This window comes from Sorex araneus, chromosome 1, assembly GCF_027595985.1.
Source record: "Sorex araneus isolate mSorAra2 chromosome 1, mSorAra2.pri, whole genome shotgun sequence".
Classification (NCBI taxonomy): domain Eukaryota; kingdom Metazoa; phylum Chordata; class Mammalia; order Eulipotyphla; family Soricidae; genus Sorex; species Sorex araneus.
The window spans coordinates 103,074,138-103,101,696 of NC_073302.1; the positions used below are offsets into that span (position 1 = coordinate 103,074,138).

The following is a 27,559-nucleotide window of genomic DNA, read 5'->3' on the forward strand; positions in this document are numbered from 1 at the left end:
ATTCAATTAAGAAAATTTTAAAAAAGAATGGGCAGTTCAGCATCTAGAGAGAGCACGGTGGTTCTGGCACACGGCCTGACTGGGTGTGTTGTTCTCGGCACCCCACAGGCTCATACACAACACCATCTGGGAGACCCACAAATGAAACAAAAACAAAACAAAACAAAAAATGGGCACTTCATTTTTCATCAAGCTCATTTTCTACTTTTTATAACCTCGAAGGAGAACCCAATCAAGTTGTCATTTTGACAGATTATTAAAAATAACACACACACACACACACACACATATATATATATATATATATATATATAAAATGTTCCATCCCTAGAACCACCCCACAGCTCCAAGTATAATCCCAGTGGCACTGCTGATGCTATCTGTAGCACCACCACAAAGGATGCAATTTCCACACATGGCAACCAAGAGTGGTGAATGCTAAAATCAAGGGCAAAAGCCCAGTGAGCACTGTAGCCAATGAGCAACCCTTGAACACTGCAGCAACAACAACTACAAGAAAGGGGAAAGCAGAGAAAAATAATTTATAGCTGTGTATTAGGACTTGCAATGATGGGCCCCAGTGGGATTTAGGGATGCATCAAGCTCAAAAAATCGGGTGAAACCACACTGAGTAAAGATCTTCACCTTCTTTATGTGACTTGCTCCATTAGCATTTAAACCTCTACAAACCAGGAAAGGTGAGAATTGCAAAAAAATGGGACCTTGTTCATTCAGGCACTAATATTCATTTCTGAGTATTTTGACTGACAAGGATAAAAGGGCTCATCCAGTAATATATTTCCAATACATTTTCACTTATTGTATTTGAAGAGGTAGTACAGTGGGTAAGGAGCTTGCCATGCATGATGCTGTCCTGGGTTTGATTGCTGGCTCCACATATAGTGCCCTGAACACTCCCAGGAGTGATCCATGAACAAAAAGTCAGGGATAAGCCCTTAGCACTGCCAGTATGGCCCCCAAAATAAAAAATATGTTTAGCATTGTATGATGCATGAGTGATAACAATCTAAAGACAACTTTAAATATCAATGTCATAAGAAATGCCTAAAATATAAATTTTAATTCATACAATGTATTCTCCATACAAAGAATGAATAATAAAGTCTTCAGGTGAAAATGTATCCATCAGGGTAATTTTTTACCCTGATGTTTTGAGGAAGGTGGATAATCAAACTTGGTGGATAACGTAGCTATGGGCATTGGTGAGGAACCTGCCAATGTATTATTAAAGAGGAAAATTGTGATTATTCCACCTCTCTGGTGTTCAAATTCCCTAGATACTCCTAAGTGGACAGATGTGTTGGTTGTCAGATGCCACCCAGACAGATGACTCCTGGACCCAGTTTACCTCACCACTTCTGGTGTTCGTTCACACAGGACAAGGTGACTGTTGGCTCAGAGCTGACAGAAACCCAGTCTCCCTCCCCGGAAGCACTGGAGAATCCTTAGAGGCAAGTTAACGTAACGCCACAGTCAAACCCACAGCGTTCTAGACACATTTGACTCTGCTGCTCTGTCTTAGACAAACGGTTTGTCAGTCGAGTTAGACCAAGAGGGTTTGTGAACCGGGTCCATCACAGCCGTCCAGCTCTGGGGAGCAGGGAGTTCACAGAGAAACCAGTGGGGGAGCAAGCACTTGGGCAACAAACTCATCACTAGCTTGTGCAGCACCTTCCCTGTGCATCCGCAGAACTGCTCTCTAAGCACCACCCGAGTCCCGGCCCCCCACCTCCACTAGCCCTCCCTGTTCAGGAGCCCGTCAGGCAGGGAAACGGGGAGAGTCAGGGCTGCCGGAAGTACTGCGGGAAGCCACCGTGGAAAGGAGACAGAGCATGTTTCAGTCCATCTTCCTTTCCCATCAGTGCCTAATTACCATGGATATGACCGTGTTTATATATATGAGGTCACTCGCCCGTTTAGAATGGACTCGGCTGCAAATTGCACTTAATTACCGCACGCTCAATATTCAATATCTGCTGCTCACAGAATGTTATCGTCCCTTGGAGGAGCACAGTCTGATGCTTACATTCAAAACACCAGTGGGAGGAGGGCCTCTCTTTAAATCACACGCGTGTTCAGTTCGTTTCTATCCTTCCCCTACTGGAAAGGAATATGGGAACAGTCCTTACAAAGATGTATCAGAAACGATATCTTCTTTCTTCATTCAGTGAACATTCCCTCCCGTTTTCACTCTCTACCATACCTCATTTTTCATTCACTAACTCTTCTGACCCAGTCTGGACAAACAGTGAGGACCCAGGCAAATATTAAAAATATGATCCCAATCTTGTTCTCTTGGGTCTGCGAAGCATCACAGAGGGCCGTGAGATTAGCAGACAGTGCCGAGTCCACTGAGGATTGTCCAATGCGGTCAGTGTGATTCTCTTGGGATCTCCCAGCTGTCTGCCACTGCCCGGGTCGGTGCATGAGCATCCCGACAAAGAAGATCAACATCAGCGGTTTGATCTTTAAGGGGACCCATGAGCTTCTCTTAGCAGCCGATGCCACCCCCAGGCCAAGCCCCGACACTCTGAACACAACTTATGCTGCTAATCAGTGGGTAGCATGGAGCCCACATGGAGGGGATGCAGTAAAGCGAGTCACAACAGGCTCAGAAACAACTTCAAGCTCCCCAGAGCAATGAGAAGACTTGGAGTCACGTAAGCAAGGGGCAACATGTGACAGCACAGAGCAGCAGACCTAAGAATCAACCGGCTTGGGGGAAGGCACCCGAGACTGTCTGAGGTGCAGGGCAGGATTGTGCCTCCAAAGTATTCATTTGTCTATGTTCTGTTTTTCTCCTCCTTTCCTTATTCCTTGGTGCCCTGAGGAAACTGTGTTCTCTGGTACCCTGGATTATATTCTTTAACTCATATCTGGGCAAAGACATAAACTCAAAGAAATCATGAAGCTGAGTAAGAGAGGAAGCATGGGAGCCCCAGAAGAACTGGGTTTCTGGCTCCAAGAAGAATTAACGCTGAGCTGAGGACAAATGGGTCTTGTGGGCAGCTGCCGCCACAGCTGCTGTAGAATACTGCAAAGAGCTCCCAACTGGTAAGGATGGAGACACCACAGCAGGGAACACTGGCCCCGGAGAGCCCAGCCTTTCCCCACAGCCTTCTCTGCACCCTGCCAGGGGCTCCCTTTGCATTCAAGATTCCCTTTATCCTTGGACTTCTTGATTCAATTAGTCTTTAATTGTAAGCAGTTTCGTTAAATGGGAAGGTAAAGTTAGACTCCTTTGCCAAAGTGAAGAGGTTCCTGTGATCTTCACGAAGTGTGTGTTTTGAAAGGTCATACCAAACTCAAGGCCTGTAACCCACTTGATGTTCATTATATAGGTATATATGTATTTTCAGAATTGACGCTTTGTTTTGACTCTAGTGGGCTAGCTGGCTGAAATCGGCCACTTCAAAGCAGGTTTCATTACAGCCAATAACAGAAGGGGTGGGGGTGCTTGGATCAGTGTCGTTTCTGAAGAAACTCTTCATGTCTGTTCCAATGAAAGAAACGGTCTGCTCAGAGGAAAAATGCATAGATTTGGGCTGTGCATTGTTAGAAAATATTTTAAAACTGGAAAAGTTCCTCTTAGTTTTTTTTTTTCCCCCCTGGGAGATTAGAAGGCTGTTTTCACGTCTTCAGTAGAACTGAAAAGTGGCAGTTCTCAAACAGCCTTATGTTCCCGTCCCCCAGGGGCCTTCAGGTACACGCTGAAACCCTGTGGGGAGGGGGAAGGTGACGGCAATATGCCGGAAAGAACGAGACGCATGTTTTCGAAGGTGCTTTTCATCTTCTCTGCTTTGCGCAAGAAAAATACAGCCCAGAGTTCTATTTTTAGGGTTTAGTGGCAGTGTGTCCAAGGTAAGGATGCAGGGAGGGAGGCTGCGGCTCATGGAAGATTCTCTGCTATCAGTTCTAAAGGCAAACCCGTACCAAGTAGTTGAGAAATCTGGGCACGCCGATGGGAATTTGGTTATAAAACTGCTATAACATGACTTCAACCGATTATGCTTGAGATAAAACTTAATCCGCATCTGTCAGATGCTGAAACAGCCCCGGGCTGGAGCTTCTGGTACGAGACAGGAAGACACTCTGCACACTCCCAGGAAGCCCGTATTCTAGCGAATGGAGAAGCGTCGCCTACTTACTCCCGGGTCGCCAGCACCTTCACACCAGCCACTGTCACGGAGCTCAAACGCATAAAAAGTGGGAATAGAGGAAGAGTTTGCTCTCACGGCTAAAGAGCGAGCAGCATGGTAGAGGAAACATCACCTGCCGGCCGAGTGCTATGGACTGTTCTGGATCTTGTGCACAGTCTCTCTTAGGAACGGACCAGGTGGTGGGGAAGGGCATGTTTACAGACGTAAAGATCCAAGAGCCCAAGGAGGGCAACAACGAAACATCAGCCACAACAACCACAACAGTAACAGCAAAACGCAGCTCTCAGGAAGCCTTGGAGGAAGCGGATCCCAATTTGCCCGGGAAGATGAGCAAGGGGATGACAACAAAGCAGCCAGCAGCGGGAACTAGAACGGCTTTCTAGAAAACTGGAAAGAACCCAAGACTAGTGCATCTGAAAACAGACTACTCGAAATTATTAAAACTAGAATACAAAGAGAAGAATAAAAATGGTGAATGAAGTATTCAAGACCTATGGGATGGGGCTGGAGCGATAGCACAGCGGGTAGGGCCTTGCAAGCGGCTGACCTGGGTTCGAGTCCCAGCATCCCATATGATCCCCCGAGCACTGCCAGGAGTAATTCCTGAGTGCATGAGCCAGGAGTAACCCCTGTGTATCACTGGGTATGACCCAAAAAGCAACCCCACCCCCCAAATAAAAAACAACCTATGGGACATTGCATTGCCATCTAAGAGACATGTACCGGAATCCCATAGAGGAAAATGAGACAAGAGATGAGAAATATGAGGAAAAATACTGATCATTCATCACCAAAGCAGATAACAAAAACTGATCTGAAGGCACAAAATTAAGAAAATCAATCAAATTCTTATCAAAAGCAATGGATACCGTAAGACAATGGTATGAATCTTTAAAGCAGTGGAGGGAAACTTGCCATTTTTAAAATTGCTATCAGAAGTAATATCTTTTATGGATAAAGGCAAATTTAATACATTTCCAGACACAAACAACCGAGGGAACTGATCATTAGCAGATCAGCACTACCAGAAACACTGAAGGGTGGAAGGAACCTATACCAGGTGGGAGGAAGAAATAGCGCCAGAAATAATATAGAGAAGAGGCTGTAGAGATGTGTGGAGAAGGGAGGGGAAATGAGGAGAGGGCCCAGGGCAGAGTTTTGAGGTAAAGCAGAGAGAAAAAGACAAAGGGTGGTGGGAAAGAAGGAAGAAAACTTAGACATCTTATCTTAGAAATCAAGATCCATGAATTTGTCAGACGCTTTCAAAACTCTGAGCAAGGGTAGAAGGCCTGAGACTTTGAGAAGCATGCTCAGACTGGGCCAGGTGGAGACTGGCAGCGTGGTGGGGGATTCAAATAGTTTAACCGGGAAATGGGACAGCAGGCTTTTTCTTCTGTCATTTATGTTATGAAGACATGAATAGCCCAGAAGTTGTATCGTAAGGTGACACACAGAGGAAGACAAAGGTAAATTCAAGAGACCCCTTAAAGATATATCAGTGACTAAAGGACCAAACGTGATGGCCTCTCAGTATTTATATTGCAAGCCATAATGCCCCAAAGTAGAAAGCATGGGGGAAATTGTCTGCCATAGAGGCGGGGGAGGGCTGGGAAAGAGGGGGTGGGGGTACTGGGGACATTGGTGGTGGAAAATGGGCACTGGAGGAGGGATGGGTGTTCAATCATTGTATGACTGAAACTCAAACATGCTTATAATTGTTTAGCAAGGTAATTCAATTAAAAAATAAATAAGAAATATCAGTGAGATAACTTGATGTGTTTACCATTTGGGGATCAAGAAAATGAAGAAAATCAAGTGTCTGTTCATTGCTGTCACTAGGAAAGCAGGGAGAAGTAAATTCTAGGCTTGTGGTTAGCATATGATGAGTAAAAGGAATAGAAAACTCAGAGTTCCAAGACAGTGCCAGAGAAATTTGTCCTGTTGGGGTCTGTGGATATGAGAACTCTCATGCTCTTTAATACTGATCTTATAGTATGGCATATAGGAAAAAAATGACACCTGTCATAGTTACGGGCTGTGTCCAGCTGGGGAGGGCTGCAGATGGAGGTACTCGCTCCGGTCAACAGAGCTGAGCCGGCATCTTCCTGCAGGCTGCAGGCATGTTGTATGGAAAAACCCACACTCACACCAAGTGTTAGGAGAGGTGCTCTGTTGCATCTAATCATTCACACAATTGGGTATGTGTAATAAATACTAGGTTAACAAAGATCTGAATGAAGGTATTTGGAACTAAGAATTATATCACTGGATATAAGCAGCTTTTCTCTTCATACATTTCTTTTCATAGATTCTTTTCATAGATAAATCATCATTTAATGATTCCACATTAAATATTTCTACTTTTTTAAATCTAGCACTGCTAGGAGTAATTCTTGGGTACAGAGCCAGGTGTAACCTTTGTCCACTGCCGGGTGTAACCCAAAAAGAAAAAAAAAAGGGGGGGAAGAGAGGAGAGAGAAAGAAAGAGAGAGAGAGGGAGAGAGAGGAGAGAGAGAGAGAGGGAGAGAGAGGAGAGAGAAAGAGGGAGGGAGGGAGGGAGAGAGAGAGGAAGAGAGAGAGAGAAAGAGAGAGGGAGAGAGGAGAAAAAAGAGGGAGAGAGGGAGGAAGGGAGAGAGAGAGCGAGAGCTGACAATAGTAGCACAAAGGAAGTGAGCTAGGAAATGACAGTGGTAATTCAGATTTTGTAGGAATAAATGAAGAAAACTAGAAATGGTAAATAAGACATATTGTTGTGTGTGGTCCTTTTTAAAAAGGGACAATATCTTGTGTGTGGGCTGGAGTGATAGCACAGCGAGTACTGTGTTTGCCGGCCAATCTGGGTTCGATTCCTCCGTCCCTCTTGGAGAGCCCGGCAAGCTACCGAGAGTATCCCGCCCACATGGCAGAGCCTGGCAAGCTCCCCATGCCATATTTGATATACCAAAAACAGTAACAAGTCTCACAATGGAGACATTACTGGTGCCCGCTTGAGCAAATCGATGAACAACGGGAAGTAGCATTCTTTTTTTTTATGTCACCTAATGTCACCATTGACTAAGATGTCACGTTTATTGGAATAACTCATAGCTGACAAACAAGGTATCAAAAAATCACAATTTTCTGACAGAATCTCTCACAGAATTCGCACAGATGATGGAGGATCTTTATAATTTTAACTCGGCAAATTGTAAATGCAATTTTATAGTTGCTTAGTTTTTGTTTGACAGTTCGCCAAAGGATCCAATAAACAATGAGACAAATCCCATGTAAGTTCATCATCTAAACTTCAAAGGATGACACATAGACAGAGCTGGGTCTAAGAGATAAAAATGAGGTTGCTAAATGCCCTCCGATGTTAATGTTGGATTGCAAGTAAGTCCCAGTGAAAAGAAAGACTGCACTCACACATGTCCCCATCAGCCTGATTTGCACTGCCTCAAGTCCTGACATATCACACCTGCGGGAGATCACAATTCAGAATCCGAAGTATGTTTGTGCTTGAGCAATGGGACCACTCATCCTATATCTTTCCACCACAGAGCCATTTGGTCCAGCACTGTTCAGATATAATTAATATTCAAAATTGAAGGGGGAGAGAAATTTCATTTTTAAATTAGGAAAAATAGGTGATTTTTTCTTCTTTTTTTGGTAATAGAGAGTCTCTTGCCCGCATGCCTGGCTGTCTTCCCCGGGGCCCCTCGGAGGGGATGGGCTCCAGCTTCTCTCCTCACCCAGAGCAGAGCTCCCGGTGGCCGAAGACCACCGGAACCTAGCTACAGCCATGCTGGGGGCCCCTCTCCACACGTTCAGACAGGCCTCATGCATGAAGGTACCGGCAGAGGAACCCAGGTGTGTGTAATCCCATCAATGGCCAACATCCAGAGATAGACTTAAAAGCAAGCTCTCGGAAGATATCTTTAGCCTACTTCTCCCTCTGGGAGAAACTGGCAAGCTTCTGAGAGTTTCCTGCCCACATGGAACAGCCTTGCAAGCTTCCCATGGTGTATTCATATGCTAAATCCAGTAACAAGCTGGATCCCATTCCCCTGACCCTGAAGAGCCCCCAGTTCGACATCGTTAGGAGGGCCGAGTCGAGATAGACTTCTAGGATCTCAGGGAAAGGACAAAATGAGATGTTACTGAGCCCGCCCGAGAAATCGGTGATTAATGGGATTTCGTGATTCGTGATCATGGTAATAGGTGATAATGTTTCACCATCTTTCCAGCTTGAAAGAGAACAAATCTCTCATGCCTTTCTCAGTTTCTTGAAGTTTCTTCTAAGTGAAGGACATTTTCATGAGGGGTTCTTGGAATGAGTAGTTTGCTCTGTTCTTCAGCTTTGCTCTCTCATTATCCAGGGGTCCCAGACCGGCTGGGAGAAGAGAACATTTTTCCAGGGCATTCAACAAGAAACTTGCTTCCTTCTTATCAAGATGCAAATCTATAGTAGCATCAGCCCTCTCCCAGACTGGGTGTGGTGTCTCCCGGACCAGCCCCCCATCTGTCTTTCCTCTATCAGACCCGCCCCAACTTGTTTTCAGACCTGTCCACTGGGTGTGGCCTCCCTTCCCCCCCACCCCCCCAATTTGTCTTTCTCTCACAGACCTGCCTGGTTGGATCTGGTCTCAGGTGGCCAGATGCCCCAAGGAGCTGGCTTCATCCTGATTCTAGTGCCTTCTCCGGCCAGGACCTGGGTATATTCCAGACAGCTGCCCTGTCCTCTGCTCTCTCTTAAGACCCCCTCCAGGGCAAACCCCAGCCTACACCCACTTTTTATTTTTATCTTTATCACTATTCTTTTAATTTTATTATTAAATTTTATTATTTATGTGATAGCATAGCAGGTAGGGGGTTTGCCTTGAATGTGGCTGACCCCAGTTTGACTCCTCCCCCCTCTCGGAGAGCCTGGCAAGTTACTGAGAGTATCCTACCTGCACGACAGAGCATGGCAAGCTACTGTGATGTATTGATATGCCAAAATAGTAACAACAAGTTTCACAATGGAGACATTACTGGTGCCCGCTTGAGCACATCAATGAGCAATGGGATGACAGTGACCGTGACAATCCAGTATGTTTAATATTAAGGAGTGAAAATAAATTTCTTTCGACATGATGAAAGACTTTTAAAAAGAGGGAAGATGGCCATCAGTCCGAGGATGGGGTCCACTGAGAAACACGCTCCTGCTCAAAATTCTCTTTTCTACCTTTAGATTCTCCTGACTCAGTGCTTTGGGAACATCCACTTAATTTCTCATGTTCCCTAAAGCTTTCCTTCCGAAACGAAACAAAAACAAAGTCAGGGGCAGCTGAATGCTGCCCCTCCGAGCAGACATCCTGGATTTGGATCAGCTGGAAACGTCCTGGTCCTGCCTTTTCCCTACATGGTGGCACTTCCCAGGGGCCAATCCTTCAGTTCTGTTTAATAAAATAATGATCTGCTCCCCGGCTTGCAATTCCCCACCGAGGGACTCTTATCTTCCAGACCCAGCTGCCCACACTCCCCACCCGGGGACCCGAGTCAATTATGGGAACCGCCAGGGCTGCATGCAGCGTGACGGAGATTAGGTCCTGGGGGTGGGTAGGTGAGAACTCGAACCCGGGCATCTCAGCATCTCATCTGTAAATTCTGGCCTAAGTACACAAGCGCCTCAGTGTCCCCTGTCCCTGACACACACACACACACACACACACACACACACGACCCATAACCCCACAAGCGCCTCAGTGTCCCCGTCACACACACACACACACACACACACACACACACACCCCGCCCCATAACCCCACAAGCACCTCAGTGTCCCTGTCCCACACACACACACACACACACACACACCCCGCCCCATAACCCCACAAGCACCTCAGTGTCCCCGTCACACACACACACACACACACACACACACACACACACACCCCACCCCATAACCCCACAAGCGCCTCAGTGTCCCCGTCACACACACACACACCCCGCCCCATAACCCCACAAGCACCTCAGTGTCCCCGTCACACACACACACACACACACACCGCCCCATAACCCCACAAGCACCTCAGTGTCCCCGTCACACACACACACACACACCCCACCCCATAACCCCATAAGCGCCTCAGTATCCCCATCACACACACACACACACCCCGCCCCATAACCCCACAAGCGCCTCAGTGTCCCCATCACACACACACACACACACCGCCCCATAACACCACAAGCACCTCAGTGTCCCCGTCACACACACACACACACACACACCACCCCATAACCCCACAAACGCCTCAGTGTCCCCATCACACACACACACAGCCCCCGCCCCATAACCCCACAAGCGCCTCAGTGTCCCCGTCACACACACACACACACACACACACACACACACACCACCCCATAACCCCACAAGCGCCTCAGTGTCCCCATCACACACACACACAGCCCCCGCCCCATAACCCCACAAGCGCCTCAGTGTCCCCGTCACACACACACACACACACACACACACACACACACACACACACACACACACACCCATAACCCCACCCCAGAGTCTGCCTTTGGAATGCAGTCGATGCTTTTCAAAGGACTAACTGAAATGGCATGTGTTTTAATTAAACCAACACTGCTAGGGGTTCGCAGAGACAAGAGGGCAAGTCTCTGAAATGGCCCCAGGCCCCTTAATAAAGGGAGGCGGACAGGTGCCCCTCCCGTGGACCTCACCCAGTAAACCGGAGCCTCAGCCTTGCTCTGCAGACATGGGACCCCTGGGCCTGGGGATACAGCCACAGAAAATGCCTCTTGTGTGTAATGTGACGGTGGTGGCCGCACAGTTTCCCACAGCACGAGAGAAGAAAGTCCTAAAGCTCACGGATGGCATCTAACCCGGTGCCGGGGCCCAGCGATTTAGAACCCTCTGTTGTCCTGTGGGCTACAAGACCCTTGGGCACGCAGTGACCTTCTGAGCACTGAGGTGCTGATGGCCAGAGGGGTCCCCGCTCCTCCTCACAGAGCTGGGGACACAGCGGAGGAGCGTTCTGCTCCCCATTCCCGGGGAGGTGAGAATTGGGGGAACGTGTCCCCCCCCCAGACCGGAGAGGATTAGTGCCTCCAGGTTCACGGCTGCTCCTCTGACGACTGGAGTAGCAAGGACGCACCTTCGGAGAGGATGCTTACAGAACCAGGCGCAGGGGGGCCTGGCCGCCTTAATGGGCCGCCTCCCATGTGCAGAGGAAATTGGAAGGAGACCATTCTGCGGAGGAAAAGACATTCTCGCTAAGTGAAGATTTGGCCCCTGGCAGGAGGGGGGCGGGAAGGATTTTAGAGGCAGCATTATCTTTTCCTCTATTCAGACGCTATTTCACTTAAAGCCGGAGCATCTGTATTTATTTAAGAACATTTTATTTTATTAAAGGATGTTCCCCTACTCAACATAAATAGCAATCATTACCTAGAAACAGGCTTTAGAGTGGATGGGGAAAACCTTCCATCGGCATCTTTCAAACAAACTGTGGGAACACAGCAAAGGGAGGAAGGGCTGGGGGGATGCTTGCCCTCTCCCTCCCAGGTTCCGGACCCCCAGGAAAGAGAGAGGGGTGATCCTCCGAGGTCTGATGGCGGAGGTGAAATGGCTTTACTGGCTCACCAGCGAGAAGGCCCTTCATTCGGGTCCTGATTTCATCAGTGTGGGTGCTCTGTCTGACTCGTGCCTGGAGACTTCCGTTTCCCTGGGGATCCTGGGACTGGGAGCCAGATCACTCTCCCAGGAAAATGACCCAGAACAGTAGGATTCTGCCTGGTGTCCCGTGTGAGGCTGGGACGGGCTAGGAGGCTGTTGCCTGGAGAGATGCTGAACCAAGAGACTGCGGGGAAAGTGAGCTGAATTCAAAGACCGGGCGCTCAGAGCTCATTCCACGCTGGTCCCTAAGTCACCCGAAGGGCATCAGATCGCAGGGAAAGGACACGGGGGACAGTGGTATGTTGGCGAGGGGCGTGGACCAGTTCCCCAGGCAGTTCAATGCCCTTATGCTCAGCAGGGGCGGGAATGGGGCTCCCGGCATCCCCCCCTCCCCGCCGACTGGCCTGCCAAAGAGAGTGGGGAACCCACCACCACCCAGGGGAGGGAAAAGGGCGGCTGCCCTGCTAGTTCTGTCCAGTGGACCCTGGAGGGGGCAGCCAGACACACAGACAGGGCACAACTGCTTCCTGCCTCAGTGGCCTCTACGCTGCCTTTCTCCTCTCTGTTCCCTGGATGCTCAGAGACCCTGACTCAGACACCGCAAGCCCCGCCCCTTCCTGCCTGGGATTCCTCAAACCTCCTCTAGCTCTGTCCTCGATGGCAAACCATCCATGCTCCTCGTCAGTTAGTTGATTTAGCAAATAAGTCTGTGTTCCTGTTCTGGACCTAAACGCGTGCTAGGCATTGCAGGATACACAAGCAAATGTTACCTGACCCCCATTTGTTATCTCTATGAGGGAAGGTACCACCTCTAGGGAAGGTACCACCTCTATACAAAAACAGGGAAAGGCTGCATAAGCATGAAAACTCACCACTCAGATCTAAGATAAAAAATCTTTTCTTACCAAGTAGGCGCCGCCCGTCTCTGCTCTGAAGACAGTTGCCTTTATAGGGGAGGTGCCCTGAGCTGGGCCTTGAATTGGGTGGGGTGGGGGGCCAAGGAGTTGCAGGGGTGGAAGAACACGCCAAGGAGAGAAGAGCCCAGCAAAGGACCATTACAGGGGGCTGGAGCTATAGCACAGCGAGTAGGGCATTTGCCTTGCACGCGGCCGACCCGGGTTCGATTCCCAGCATCCCATAGCATCCCATATGGTCACCCGAGCACCGCCAGGGGTAGTTCCTGAGTGCAAAACCAGGAGCAACTCGTGAGCATCGCTGGGTGTGACCCACAAAGCAAAAAAAAAAAAAGACCATTACAGGCGGATACAGACACCGAGATGCTGAAGAGTTCAGTTAGGGATGAGGGGCTCTAACGACTCCAGGGCACGCCCCACTCCCTGAGCAGCTGCCTCCACTCCAGGGAACTCTAGGGGTGTCCATGGTCTTCTGGCTGCCTATGCTCTTGAAGGGCACGGAGCAGAGAACACGCCACACTGGCTCTCCTTTAGAGTCTTGTCCATGGAAGGATGCAAGGGTTCGCTCTCCACCTTTGCCAGGGGGAGGGTCTCTCCTGTCCAGTACGCAGGTGCTGTGGTTTCAGTTTTTTTTATTTTTTATTAGAGAATCACTGTGAGGTACAGTTACAAACTTATGAATTCTGTGTTTACATTTCACTCATACAGTGATCGTTTACCCATCCCTCCACCAGTGCCCATTCTCCTCCACCAATGATCCCAGTATCCCTCTCAGTTTTGCTGGAGTTTTGTTGGATAACTGGCAGAGACAAGGGGCGCGTCTGGGTGAAATATATCTCTGCCATCTTCAACAGGCCTCTGGACATTGAGCTAAATCTATTCAAGCACTAAGATATTGCTGGAGTCTTTCCTTTAAGTAAATATCACCTTTATTTTAAAGAAAAAAAAAATCCTTTCTGAGTGATGAAATAACACCACACACAGGAAGATCACTGACATTCCTGGACGTTGCAAAGAAATCTGATGAATGTGGCCAAGCATTCGCCTGAAACACGCATCGCAGAGATGAAAGTCTCTGTCTCACGGCCTGATGATAGAGACACGCAAACCCAAGGCAGCAGCGGCTGGGAAGGGTAAGGCCGGCGAACGAGCAAGCTTGCTTCTAGGGTTACAATAGAATCTTCCTTAGAACCGGCAAGGGCGGCTGTTATGTAATAGCTTATTTGGAGTCTTCCCGATAATGGGGTTCAAGAAGATGAAATGATCCTTATGGCAGGCTCTCCTTTTCCCACCCCAGCTAGAGGAAAAAATCTAAGAGTTTTTATTTAAATGGAAACTCTGGAATCAGTGATGGGAAACAGAGAATTCCTTCAGTAAGTCTAAGTGTCTGTATACAGCTACTAAAATGTCAGAGGACAAACTGGCTCTTGAGACAATGTTCCTTAGTAGTAGGAGAGCCTCTTCTTCAGATGTTGTTTTAATTAAATCACCTACTGAATGTTTTTCTGATTGAAGCTCATCTTAAAATACTGGCCACAGGGCCAGAGGGAGGGAGGGGTGCTTGCTTTGCTGCAGCCCACCCCAGTTCGATTGCGGTACTGTGTATAATCCCACAGGACCACCAGGGGTGGCTCCTGAGCACACAGCCAGTCAGACCTCTTAAGCGATCAGCTGGCATGGTCCCTAAATCTGAAATAAAATAACGTCCAGAAAGGAAATAATTCAAGTCCGTATTAAGTCCCTATCAAGGCTCTGATGCTAAGAAGGTGATCAACGCTGGGCAGAAAGCCAAATCAGGAAAGAAGGTAGACTGCTTAGGGATGGAAGCCAGCAAGGCAGTGGCAAGAAAAAAACAAACAACTCACTGGAATATGGGGAACATATTTGAACTGACACATCTTCCACATAGAGATGACTAAATATCTTCTCCTTAGGGAAATGCAAACCCCAAACACCATGACCTATTCCACACGTCCACAGCAAGGTCAGCATCAGAGAGTAGAAATGACAAGTATTAGCCAGGAAATACAGGACAAGGAACATGTATACTGAAGAGGGAAGCTCAAGTGCTGCCCCAGATAAGGAAGGTGACGTGGAGTTTTTAGTTTGCTTGGGGGGGTCCCACTTAGGAGTGCTCAGGACTCCTAATTCTATGCTCAAGGTCACTTCCAGCAGCGCCCAGGTGAGCAGATGGTACCAGAGATGTGGGCATCTAACCCGAGCAGACCTCAGACATGCAAGGCAAGCTTTTTAATTTCTCTCCAACTCTGGGTCTGGAGATTTGAAAAAAAAAAAAAAAACAGAAATCTATACAATACAGCATTACCACTCTTTTTTTTTTAAGTTAAATTCTGTTCTTATTCAAGAAAAATGTTATTGATTCCCAAAAATCTGTGATTTAAGGTATTTTCACTCCTGTTTTTGAAGGACTGGCTTCCCTTTCTGTCTGTTGACATTTGATAGCAAAAGCTTAACTTAACATGGGCAAGTTGGAACTCCAAATACTCCTGTCCTGAAGAGCGTGCAGGGGAGGGAGGGAGAGGGAGAGGGAGAGGGAGAGGGAGAGGGAGAGGGAGAGGGAGAGAGAGAGAGAGAGAGAGAGAGAGAGAGAGAGAGAGAGAGAGAGAGAGAGAGAGAGACAGAGAGACAGAGAGAGAGACAGAGAGACAGAGAGAGACAGAGAGAGACAGAGAGAGACAGAGACAGAGAGAGAGAGAGAGAGAGAGAGAGAGAGAGAGAGAGAGAGAGAGAGAGAGAGAGAGAGAGAGAGAGAGAGAGGGTGTCTCGGAGCCAGGGAGCTAATCAATGGCTCAGATTTTGTTATATTTAAGCCGCCCGAAGAAATGAAACACATAAACGCATCCTACCTGGTAGGATCCAGGCAGCAGACTGATTAGCTATTGATTTTCCCTCTGCTTTATGGAGCAGTGATTAGATTTGTCTGGAAGCCCGGGCCCTACGCTGTCTGCAGTCTCCGTGCCAGGAGAAAGGAAGTGGGCAGGGAGACGAGGGGGTTGTGACCTTCTGAGCCAGTAGCCGAGTGTGAATAGACAAAAGCCCCAAGCGACATTGAAATGAAGTCCAACCTCAACCCAAGTAGCAAGTTGTGAGTCCATCGTATGCTGAGTCACGGCCCCGAGGAGCGCGGCAGCTACGGGACCGCGTGGAGGCCGACTCCTCTGCTTGCGTACAAATGAATCCCGGAGATGGGAAAACTCCCAGCTTCCGGCTGGCGGGAGGGAGGGGCGTTGGGACAGAAGGAAAGGGGAAATCCCCACACTGAGGGTCTGACAGTGTTCGGGGACTCGGGCTGCAGAGAGAAATACTAAATTTCTAAAACATTGATGAATGTTTCTATGAAACAGTCATATGATAATAACTATGAAAAAGTCCTTAAAATAAGTCCTTAAAAACTTCAGGAGCGTTTGGAGTTCCGTCGTGTCCGTGTTAAGTTAAGCTTTTGCTATCAAATGTCCACAGACAGAAAGGGAAGCCAGTCCTTCAAAAACAGGAGTGAAACATTTTGTAGAAGCATTTAACGTTTCTACTAAAACATTAAATACCTGCAGAGAGACTCAGGGGTCTGGGGGGAAATCCTATTTGTGATGTCTGCATCTATGCGGATTTCCAGCAGTCTTGGGAATGCAACACTGGCCCCCTGCTGGCAGTCCCCTCCCCAGACTGTCACCTTCAGCAAGGGGTGGAGAAGTGGGGGACATCCAGCTCCCGGCTGCCCCCTCCCTAAGGACCCTGCCGACCTTTTTGCTAATCCCCTCTTCCACCCCAGAAGCCCCCCGTGGGCTCAGGTGTCTCTCCCTGCCTCCTCGGTGCTCGTACCAACCAGACAATCAGCCTCGCTGGGGTCTGCTCCCCTCCTGCCATCAGACATTCTCAACCCCTCAACTTCCTGAGCCCGCAGCCCCTCCCAGCACTCCTCCCAGGGGCCATTGGCTCAGATGCTCCTTTCCCCAAACACCCAGTGTCTGTTTACTCTCCCTCCTCCAACCCTCCGCCTCATGGTACCTTCCTCGCAGGTGCTCTAGGCCTTGTCCCTCTGCTCAAAATCACACCCCCTTAGGAAAACCAGCAGGAGAGTCCAATCAAACAGCTAGCAGACCTCTGGGCCTGGGGGCTGGAAAAGGGGGGCACGAGGCGGGTGCCCAGGGTACCCCATAGTTACTAGGCCCAGGGTTGTCCCACAGGGTAAGGAGATAAATGCGTATGAACTTGACCAAGTGGCAGCTGGACAACATTGCAAAAAGACCAACAGTCATCAACCGCTCCTCTCTAAAAACGGTTAATGTTCTTCGGGTTTCACAACAATTAAAAAACCCAGCCCTACCAACAACAACACGGCGCCCTACCCAACATCAGCCACTGCGGGATTTCTGCATGCACCGGGTATGCTAATCAGCCCAGCCGGGCACCGTGCCAACGGCAGGAGACAAGGCGTCCCACCTGTTTGGCTCAGAGACACAATTGCTGGTTCTCGAGCAGACACGGAGCAAAGTAGGTCATGCACAAACCCTCGCCGAGCGGCAGATGAACGCCTGACCTCCCTGACACCTCATGAATAAAAGATCCTCCCTATTTCTGGAATCGAGGGAGATGATTTTTTAAGAGATGTTTTCAAGCCAAATCAAGGCAGATGAGTTCTTAAAAAGACAGGATGGAAGGGCCAGTATGGCCTCATCCAAAATACACGCAAAGGCCCAGAGAAGTTAGGACACGTATCCCACGGAGAATCCCAGTTTACCACGTGGAAGGCAAACGAATAGCCTGACGGGGAACTTAGAGGCTCTGGTGACGGTACACAGGGCCGCGCCCTGCTGGTGGTTTCCATCTGCCGGGATGAGGAAGGGCCACAAACAGTGATTTGCCTCCAAGTGGTAAAGATCAGTCGGCGCCAGTTGGAGTCCAGCTTGCAGGGCTGGTAAAACAGGGTGACACCCGCCACCCACTACGCGTGCACGAGGTCGAGCCCTGCACGGAGGAGCAAGTCCATGCTCGGGCCAGGAAACAATGACACAAAATCGAGATTTGTGAGAGCAACGGAAGAAAGCGTACGTACCGATGAGTTCCTTATTCCTCACGTCCAGGGCCATGTTCCGGAGGGCTGTGGCCACCGCACACACCACACGGTCGTTGTCTATTCGCAGCAGCTCCACGAGGATGGGCAGGCCTTTCTCTTTCCGGACGGCCGCTCGGATATAGACTGACCACTGCAGAAAGAGGGTGGGCAGAGGGCGTTAGACGGGAGGCGGGGCGCTAACGACAAACAGTGCATGCGGGGTTTTGAACCGTGGTTCCTGGAGCCAGAAAGGTTGCATGGCCAAAACCTCATGGTAGGATGGGAGGAACACGTCAGCGGTGGGCTTGAGCTTTTTAACTCTTTTTTGCTCTGCCTCGCACGTGTGATAAAGGCCTTGGGGGTTCACCAGTTAATCACACCTGTGCTTGGAGAAACTGAGTCGGAAGAAAGTCATTGACGGAATACGTGTAACTGAAAGTTTTAAGATATGGGGTAGCAAGGGCTGTTTCGGGACATACCAAAAAAAAAAAACAACACCTTGGTAAAAGTGGAAAATGATATGAAAATTACTCAGTGTAGGTGACTCTTCCAAAGGAGATTTGAATTTTGGAGGTGGACCCAGACGGGAGAGTGTCAAACATTGTGAATACAGTTTTTTGATGAATGACATGGAGTCACTGAGTTTCAAAAAAAGGCAAGGATATGGAGAGGTGAACATGATGTGGAAAACTCAGTGGAAATTAAAGAGCAGATTGAAAAAGGCAATGGCAAAATGCATCATGTCCGGGGCCATCATTCAATGTCTAGTCATGAAGCAAGCCAATGATTCATTTTGGGGGTGACGGTCGCTGGTTCTCAGGGAGCACGTGTGATGCTGGCCACTAGGCGGGGTGTGGCAGGTCGGATGGGAAAGCATTCAGATCCGGGGGTGGGGGGTGGAGTGCAGGCAGGTCCACGGGCTGTACACACGGACTCGGGAATGCTACACGGGCCTGTGCTCCTGAGAAGGGCGTGTCCTTCCAGAGGAGCCAGCACCAGAGTTTCACGGCTCAATGTCATTCGTGAGCTACGAAAATGACATTTATGACGCCAGGTGGCAACATCCTCCTGGGGTTCCCCCCTACGTGGAGCAGAGACCCCCCTTGCCCTCCCTCGGCCCGCCCCCCCACCCCCTCGGGGGCAGGCACCCAGAGCTGGCTCTCACCTGCGGCAGGCAGGGAGCCCCGTCTGGCAGGGAACGTAGGGCATCCGCCATGCCTGCCACATCCTCAGCCCAGCCCTGCATGAAATATGAGATTGAAAAACACAGCTTCATCCCGGCCTACGTCAGAAGTCACATTCACAGCGTTGCTCATCACCATCGACTCCCCCAGGGTGCTTCTCTGCGGGGCCTCCAGCTCGAAGGAGCTTTAGCAGACTTAGGACTAAGTCACCTCCAGCCCCCTGCCAGCTTTCCCTCAGCCCGCTTTCGGGGAGCAAAGACACGGGCAGCCTAGAGAAGTCTCAGACAAAATCATCATCGAGGCGTGGAGGGAGCTTATCGGGGGTGCGGGTGCAATCTGGAGGGTCTCTCTCTGAACACGGAGCAAGCCCTCCTCAGTGGCTACGCTAGGAGGAGTTCTGTTTCCATTTGGACTGCTGACACAGGGTACTGTCGACGTGCCCTCACTACCTGCATCTTCTGGTCTCCAGTGGATACCGGGAAGGGAGGAGGGGGGAGGGAAACCTGAGTACTTAAGCCCCTTCACTGGGTAGGGGGCTCTGCCCTAACACCAGAGGGAAGCTAGAAATAGGACAAGAACAGAAGTCAGGGTGTGGGATCAGTTTCATGCTCTGAAAGATGAACACCCGCATCCACATTCACATTGGGGTTGAGATTCTAGCGCTCTCGGGGGACCCAGGGAAAAGTTCCTGGGAACTTGGGTGGGCCGTTGACTGGGCTGGGAAGGTGACCTCTGTGGCTGAACACCCTCATTCCAGATTGAGGACACCTTATTTCAGGCCTGTACATGCGTAACCATGAGTGGGCCCTTTAATTTTCCATTCCCCTCCCTAACCCCCAAGCCCTACCTGGGTGGTCAGCCTGACAGTTATCCTTTTATAGGTGAGGAAATCTCGGCATGATGATGTTACAAACCTACCCACAGCCCCCCGCCCCCCCCATGACTTGTTATTGCAACTCTGCCCTCTCTTTAGGATGCCAACCAAGTTCACTCTCTCTGCACCCTCTGTGCTTAACGCTGAACTGCTGTGTCCCCCCTCTAGCTTCAACGGATGGAGGGGAATCATTCCTGAAACAGCCAACAGGGAAAGAGTATGGATTCCCTTCGCTTCCGAGAAGTCTATTATAGCCTTCCCGTGTTGGATGAAGAGGTGGTTTGGTGTTTGGAAAATAATGATAAGTCATTTGGTTTTGTTGACGATTTGAGCAAATTGCTGTCTGGCTAAAAATAAGGATGAGCCACAGATACATCATCTGAGTATGGAAAAAAGCCAACCGTGCTACGCTCTCTCTGTGTGAAAAAGAATAAGCAGGCAGGGAATGTGACTTTCAGTTTCAAATTTTCAGTTATATGTTTGCACATGTATGGGAAGTGCTCAACATTCAGCTCAGTATGTGACGACTCAGAATGAATTCTCTTCACTCCATGCTCCAAGCTCGTGATAAGCAAAGATAAGGATGCTTTGCAGGCAGCAGGTGGCCTGTGTTGGAGTCGTAACGGAGAAGAGGTCTAGAGGGAGAAAGGCGGATACGGCACAGACATTCTCTAAGTGGGGGCTGTTTCCCAGACTCAGACACACAGTCTTGACATGGGAAGCTCATGCTGAGGTTTTCCAGAAGAATCAAGTTCCTTGGAGAGTTTAGGGATCTGTGTTGGTGACTGACAAAGTGTGTGTTGTCAAGGACTTTTAGTAAACTGAAGTGGGAGAGTCACTGATATCGGGGCAGGTGAGTAAGAGAAGAGAAGGAAGCAAGCCGTGGGTCACTGTGATCACGGTGAAGCTTGCGACGGAAGCAGAGCCCAGTGCACGGAGTCTGCAGTGCCGTGGCAGGGACACAGCAGGCGTGGGCGGGGCAGGCTGGACCTCAGCAGTGGGATCAGGGGCCATTGTGGGCAGCAGAAAGGCAGCTCTGTGACTCAGAAGGAGAGGAGAGAAGGATGGGCAGGAAGTAGAGGGGCAGGGCGATGACAAAGAAATGAAGGAGAAAGAAGGACAGGACAGGAAGAAGAGGTTAAGAAGAGGATGGTAGAGGGGATGGAACAGCAAAGCAACATGACCCCAGTTATTCTTGGCCAGATGGCGTCCCTATGAGAAACCCAGTAGAGGCGAGTCTGCAAATCACGTCGGAAAAGCAAACGTAAGATAGAAATCAATGGTACTGTTCCAATGTCCTCACACTTACTAGTCCACTGTTTCATTTCAACACTACAAGATCCACACTAGTGTGGCTTCTGTTTTACAGATGAGGAGAGAAAGACTAAGCAAGGTCCGAGTGTGCAGATGGTGCCTGGCCAACATCCTCACCTGAGCTGGGTATCTGGCCAGCACCCTCACCTGCCTCTTAGACAGACAGTGAGTGATATGCACCTGTACTCATAGCTGAGAGTCCCTTACAAATTCACCACTAACCTGCGTCTAATAATACACATCATTACTTTGGTTTCCTGATAACCCACTTGACCCTTCCCCACACTCCTTTCTAATGGTCAGTGGAGCTACTGGGTCTAGGGATCAAGTCCAGGAAATGATTTGTCTGGATTTACCAGGTCTAGTAGGAGAAGTTGTGCGTTACTGCAAACACAAAAGGAAACACTCTTTTTGAAGGTCAGAAACATCACATGTTATTGGACAATAATGATGTTTATCCTCCTTTGACCCGGGCTGAGTCTCTAACATTATTTGAGCCAATACATGTGCTATCACAGGGGCAGGGGAGTTCAGTGCATGAATCCAGAAGGTCGATCCCAGTGAAAGACAGAAGAGGTTTGAACATAGATGAGAATGAGAAAGACAAAATGGGTTCTCCCCTTACAGTCATTTCAGGTCCTTGATGTGAGGAGGGCAGCGACCCGGGAGGAGAGGAATGTGAGGTGTGAGTGTGCTGGAGAGATGGCCCCTAGTGCTAAATGGCTCCTTGGATGTGGAGGACAAGCCGTTGGCCCACAGCAGCTACTGCACAAGACTCGGCACTCCACAGAGCAGGGCACAGAGGAGGAACTGGCGCAAGGACTGCCATTTGGGGGCACCGTGTGGCATCAGTTTTCCCTGGAGTCTTGGAGCCTTGAGTGGAAGGGTTGTGTGAATTGGCGGAGGATGAGGAAGGAAGGGCAAAGGACACAGGGCTTCAAAGGGTCACTAGCCCGGAGGCTGGGGGCACATCAGCGGAGGGTGTGGATGATGCTGTCCTGGATTAGGACTGGGGCTGCATCTCCTCCACCTCCAGGTGGTGGGGGAAAAGGGGTGGCCAGGAGAGCACTGCGGAGCACAGAGAGCTCAACCACTCGCTTCCAGGTCCCACTTCAGAACCCAACAGGATAAGGAAACTTGTCCCAGATAATAGGCAGCAGAGAAAGGGATAATCCCAGACTCTGTCCTTAGGGGTATATGCCCATAAGGCCCCTTGAGTAGATCGCCAGCACGAGGCAGGGGAGGACAAAGGGTCACTGGCATAAATGAGGCCAAACTCAACCAAAGCTGATGGGGTGGAAGAGCTGGGTAAGAATGCTGACTAGGATTGCCTAGTTCCGTGCGCATCTTCTCCTGCACCTCAAACTTCTGTGTGTATAAGTGAGGGAAGCAAAATAGTTTTGATTGAATTCTTTCAGAGAGATAGAAAGAGAGGGAGAGAGAGAGACAGAGAGAGAGAGAGAAAGAGAGAATCATTTGGGACGGGAGATGTGTACTGAAAGTAGACAAAGGACCAAACGTGATGGCCTCTCAGTATCGGTATTGCAAACCATAATGCTCCAAAGTAGAGAGAGAGTATGGGGGAAATTGTCTGCCATGGAGGCAGGGGGAGGGCTGGGATAGGGGGATACTGGGGACATTGGTGGTGGAGCATGTGCACTGGTGGAGGGATGGGTGTTCAATCATTGTATGACAAAACTCAAACATGAAAGTTTTTGTAACTATTTCACAGTGATCAATAAAAAATAATTATAAAAAGTTTTAAAAATTTTTAAAAAAGAGAGAGAGGGAGAGAGAGGTTCAAGCAAGAACATGGGCTTGGAAATCAAGCTTTTATTTTTTATTTATATGAAGTAAAACAAATACCCAGAGACGAACTTAAGTTAAACTGTAGAAAACCAAGGCAGTCAGACACGATCTGGATGCAGTGACCTCATGGTCTAGCTTGAGGATTTGATAATAAAGTGAATATTTCAACTCTTTCAATCCCATGAACTCATTCTAATGTGGACTACCTGGGACCTGACTTATGAAAATCCCATCCTGGCCATAAACAGGATCTATAATTGCAATTTCCCCTCAAACTTCTCCCTTGCTTCAACTAAAGTGATTCCATTAGAGCTGATTTATGGTCCCACAAGCAGCATAACTCTGTAATTTAACTAGCATTTCCCTCTTGAAAACATAATTTATGAAATAACTAGAGCTAGTGTTTTCCTTAAGTCCTGAATATTATCTTCTGAGGCACAGCCCACTTTAGTGCTAAGATTCTGAGTGTGCCACACCTGGCAGTGTTTAGAAATTACTCCTTGCTCTGTGCTCAGGGATCCTTCCTGGAGGTGTTCAGGGAACCCTATGGGGTACAGGGGATAAAACCAGGGTCAGCCACATGCAAGGCAAGAATTCTCCCTGCTCAGGTCCCCTTTAAAAAGTATTCCTGCTCTAAAAATCTAGACTATATTGGATGGTTTCCTGTTACCCGGCTGTTTTACTTTTCCATCTGTATTCATTGGTTAATTTAGCTCATTTCTCTATTATTTCTTTGGATGTAAAGACAAGTCCCGTTTTAAACCCAATTTCTTCCCAACATAATTCCCTCCTTTAGCACAAACCTTCGCAGCATGGCGTGATAAGAATGTCCTAAATGGTAACTGCTACAAAATAAGGAATACACCAAAAAGCAGGGTGGGCAGAGCACTTGTGCTGTTCTCTCTAGCATGCATGATTATCTGAACAACCAAGTTCATCCAGCTGGGAATTGTGATTGGGGCTGCAAGAGAATTTAGGAAGCACATTGGCAATGTTGAGCAAGGCGCTCAAGTATTAGGGGCTCTTGGAAATGAGTAGAGGGTTGGGTACCAACTCTTAACATTAAGAGGTATGTTATGGTATTATATATCTTAATTTTCCACATTTAATTTGAAAAGTGAAATCTCTAGTGAAAGGACTTGTGAAGAACTCCCTTATATTAGTACAGCAATACGTCACTTAAAATTATACTAAAAATAATGGTTGCTATTGCATATTTCAATTGTTGTGCTGTTTGCTGAATTCGTGAAATGCAGGTCAGGTTAATGCAAAAACTGAATTTTACTGCAAGTATTCATACAATGCTGAAAATATTAATATCCAAACAAGAGGCTCTCCTGCGGGGGGAATGCATTTAGATACACTTCCAGTATGAGAAGGAATGAAGAAAATCAACCTTCATAGAAGTGACACCAAGGAAGCATTCCCTCAACAAGCAAAAGATCTATGAAAGATCAATGGGAATTGTGTCTTTAAAATGAATCTTTCTGAACACAGAACACTCTTCCTTGTGGTTTCACAGTGTGCAGCTGGTGTTTTTAGCACCTTCTGGGGAGATTATCCTTTCTTCGTTCCACTGTAGGCATTGCCTTGCGTGGAAGCAGACAGCTACGGGTCCTGTCTGGGCATCTCCAAGTTCCCTGAGGTGAAGGCTGGACCCTCAGACCAGCAAGGGGGCAGCAGGAAAGATGGTCATTCCGCTGAAACTGCTTCTCACACCATAACATTATCATGGGTCCTGAGCTTTGTGTTAACATGTCTAGCTACTGAAGGTATTCGGGGGTGGCACTAAGTCATATGCATCTGCTTATACACGTTGTCTCCTAACTTCTAGCTCATACCTGAAGACCAAAAACTGAAAAGAAATGCCAGGTCCACTTCTAGCTTCTTGGATGTGAACTAAACCTCTGGCAGTGCTTAGGAATACAGTGTGCTGATGGTCAACATTTGGGCCAGCAGGGAAAGAATGGATGTAACGGAGATTTTTAGCTCCTTGCCACCTGTGGACTGCACCAGTCTATAGACGGTGGCTTAAGCTGCTGGTCTGATGGCCGTGTCCGATAGCCTAAGTGATTAGTAAGCTCTATCATCCACGTTCCTGTCATTAGACTCAGTGGAGTTCACACAGGACAAAACCCATCAGGGGTCACATTTCTCAGCCAGTAAGTCCACGAAGGGACAGAGAGACAGCCCTTGCTTTCGCTCAAGATTGGGAGAACAGCATACTGGGGGCTTGGCTTGACCCTTTATGGTTCAGGTAAACTATATGAGATAGCACAGCATGTAGGGCACTTGCCTTGCACATGGCCGGCCGATCCGGGTGTCAATCTGCAGAACCTCACATGGTTCCCTGAACCCACAAGGAGCATAGAATCAGGAGTAAATCCTGAGCACAGCCAGGTGTGGCCCCCAAACAAAAATAAAAACCAGACTCAGTTCTGATAAGGCTGAGACAGCCAAACTGAAGTCTGAATGCTAGAGTTCCTCTGATGTAATTCACCATGCCAATTCCCAGGCCAGGCATGTCTTTAACTGTTGCTTACACGAGTTTTACACAGATGATTTTATAACTGCTCTAAAGTTAATCGGTGGATTCATGGCAGGGATAGGTGAGGCCTCCTAGAGCCCAAACCCAAATCGTCTTAATGTACAGTTGGGTCCAGCTAGTTGAGCTGTTCCTGTTATCTGTTAAAGATGTGGCCTCAAACCTTCTTGTGAGGGATCAATGACCATACTTATATTTGTAGGAATGTGTCTCCTCACCCCATTGGCTGGTTCTAATATTTTTTTCTACTGGCACAGTGGGTAGGGCGTTTGCCTTGCATGCGGCAGACCCAGGTTCGATTCCTCTGTCCCTCTTGTAGAACCCAGCAAGCTACCGAGAGTAACCCATCCACACGGCAGAGCCTGGCAAGCTACCTGTGGTGTATTTGATATGCCAAAAACAGTAACAACTAGTCTCACAATGGAGATGTTATTGGTGCCCGCTCAAGCAAATTAATAAACAAGGGGATGACAGTGCTACAGTGCTATCATATACTTTTATATATATACTGACTTTATATTTTTATGCTTGGGGATTCTTGAGCTGGTTTGATCTGTGAGTTTATGCTCTTGACTAGGTTTTTGAAAAATTTCAACCATTATTAAAATATTTTTCCTGTTCTTCTTTCTCCTCTTTTTTGGTGAGTCTTATTAAGCACATCGGAGGCAATTGGTGCCTACTGATAAACTGTACATTTTCCTCTTTTATTTTGAATAATTTCCATTGCTGCTTTCAAATTCACTGATCTTCTCTTTGGCAAAGCTGACCCTGCCAGTAATCTAACCTTGTATGTTTTTCTGCTCGGACTGTCAACTCAAAGTTTTATCGGGCCTTTTATCCATTTCTATAATTACTTTTTGAACACGTGAAATAAGGTATAATAACACTTTGGGGGATTCATTTTAACATGTGTTGATTCTGAGTTTGTTTTGAATGATTATTTTTTCTCTTAATTATAAATTTCATTTTCCTGCTTATTTGTACGGTTATTTTCAACAGGATGCCAGACATCATTAGTTTTAATCTGTTGAGTACGGGGTATTTTTCTTACATCCCTCTAGTTTTAAACCTTGCTTTAGGATACAGTTAATTTACTCGCAAGCTGCTGGTCTTATTTGGGTCTGACTGTTAAACTTTAAAAGGAAATACTAGAACATCTGTAGTCCAAGGTCACTATACGTCAGCTGAGGCGGATCCTTCCAGAGATTCTCTATCCAATGCCCTCTGAGACTTTCCTGTCTGGACCTGGGAATGTAGACTCTGTCACACTTACGGTGCATGACAGGTTTGGTTTTGCTAATAATTTCGGGAGGTTCTTTCCTCAGCCATAGGAACGTGTGTCCTGATAGTTCCTTGCTGAATACCTGAGTGGGATCTTCTCTAGGTGCCTCAGGCCTGTCTCTGTGAGACCCTCTGCTCAATCAGTCTTCTTTCTGATGAACTCAGGGTCCCCACATTCCCACCTTCGCCTCCTTAGTTCAGAGTCTGCTGAGTTTCTCCCGGGCTCCCAATTCTCCCAACGTCTCCCGAGGCAGTGCCCTGGGGTGAGGAAAGGCACACCCTGCACCCTGCATGTTTCATCTCTGACATCACTGTCCGGTGCTGACTAAGGCGTGGTGTCTTAGCTCACTTCTTTCTCCCTCTCCTTGTCTGTCTCTTCTCCGACCTCTCTCCCTCAGAGCAGAGGAGACTGGAAGATTTTACCCCCCTTGGCATGTTGCCTAGAAGGGCGAATCCCTCGGGTGAAACTGTTTCTACAACCTCATAATGGAGTTCTGCAATCCAGGGCTCAGAAGCCAGTTCATTCAACGACAGTGATGAAAGTAATACTATGTTATCAAAACTGGGTTTACTAGATGGCCAACTGGGAGACCTACAGGGGGCACTTAGAGCTGTATCCTGAGGGCTCAGAAGCAACCACCACGTCAGGTGCGGTTCTAGCCAGTGACTTGGTTATGACACGGTTTCTCTCCACGTCCTTCTCCTTAGAACATCCTA

General features: G+C 48.2%; 1 protein-coding gene across 8 annotated transcripts in view; it reads right to left on the reverse strand.

Moving 5' to 3' along the window:
* The window catches only part of CTNND2 (catenin delta 2), a 902,659-nt gene that overhangs the window by 70,057 nt on the left and 805,043 nt on the right, over positions 1-27,559 (reverse strand). For 6 of the 8 annotated variants that reach the window (XM_055141773.1, XM_055141779.1, XM_055141770.1 and 3 more), the window contains 2 exons: positions 19,001-19,075; positions 17,836-17,986 (listed from right to left, as the gene is read on the reverse strand). In XM_055141773.1, coding sequence (XP_054997748.1) covers positions 17,836-17,986; positions 19,001-19,075 — 226 coding nt within the window. The remainder of the gene's footprint in view (positions 1-17,835; positions 17,987-19,000; positions 19,076-27,559) is intronic. The other 2 variants (XM_055141787.1, XM_055141775.1) reach the window with 1 other exon arrangement.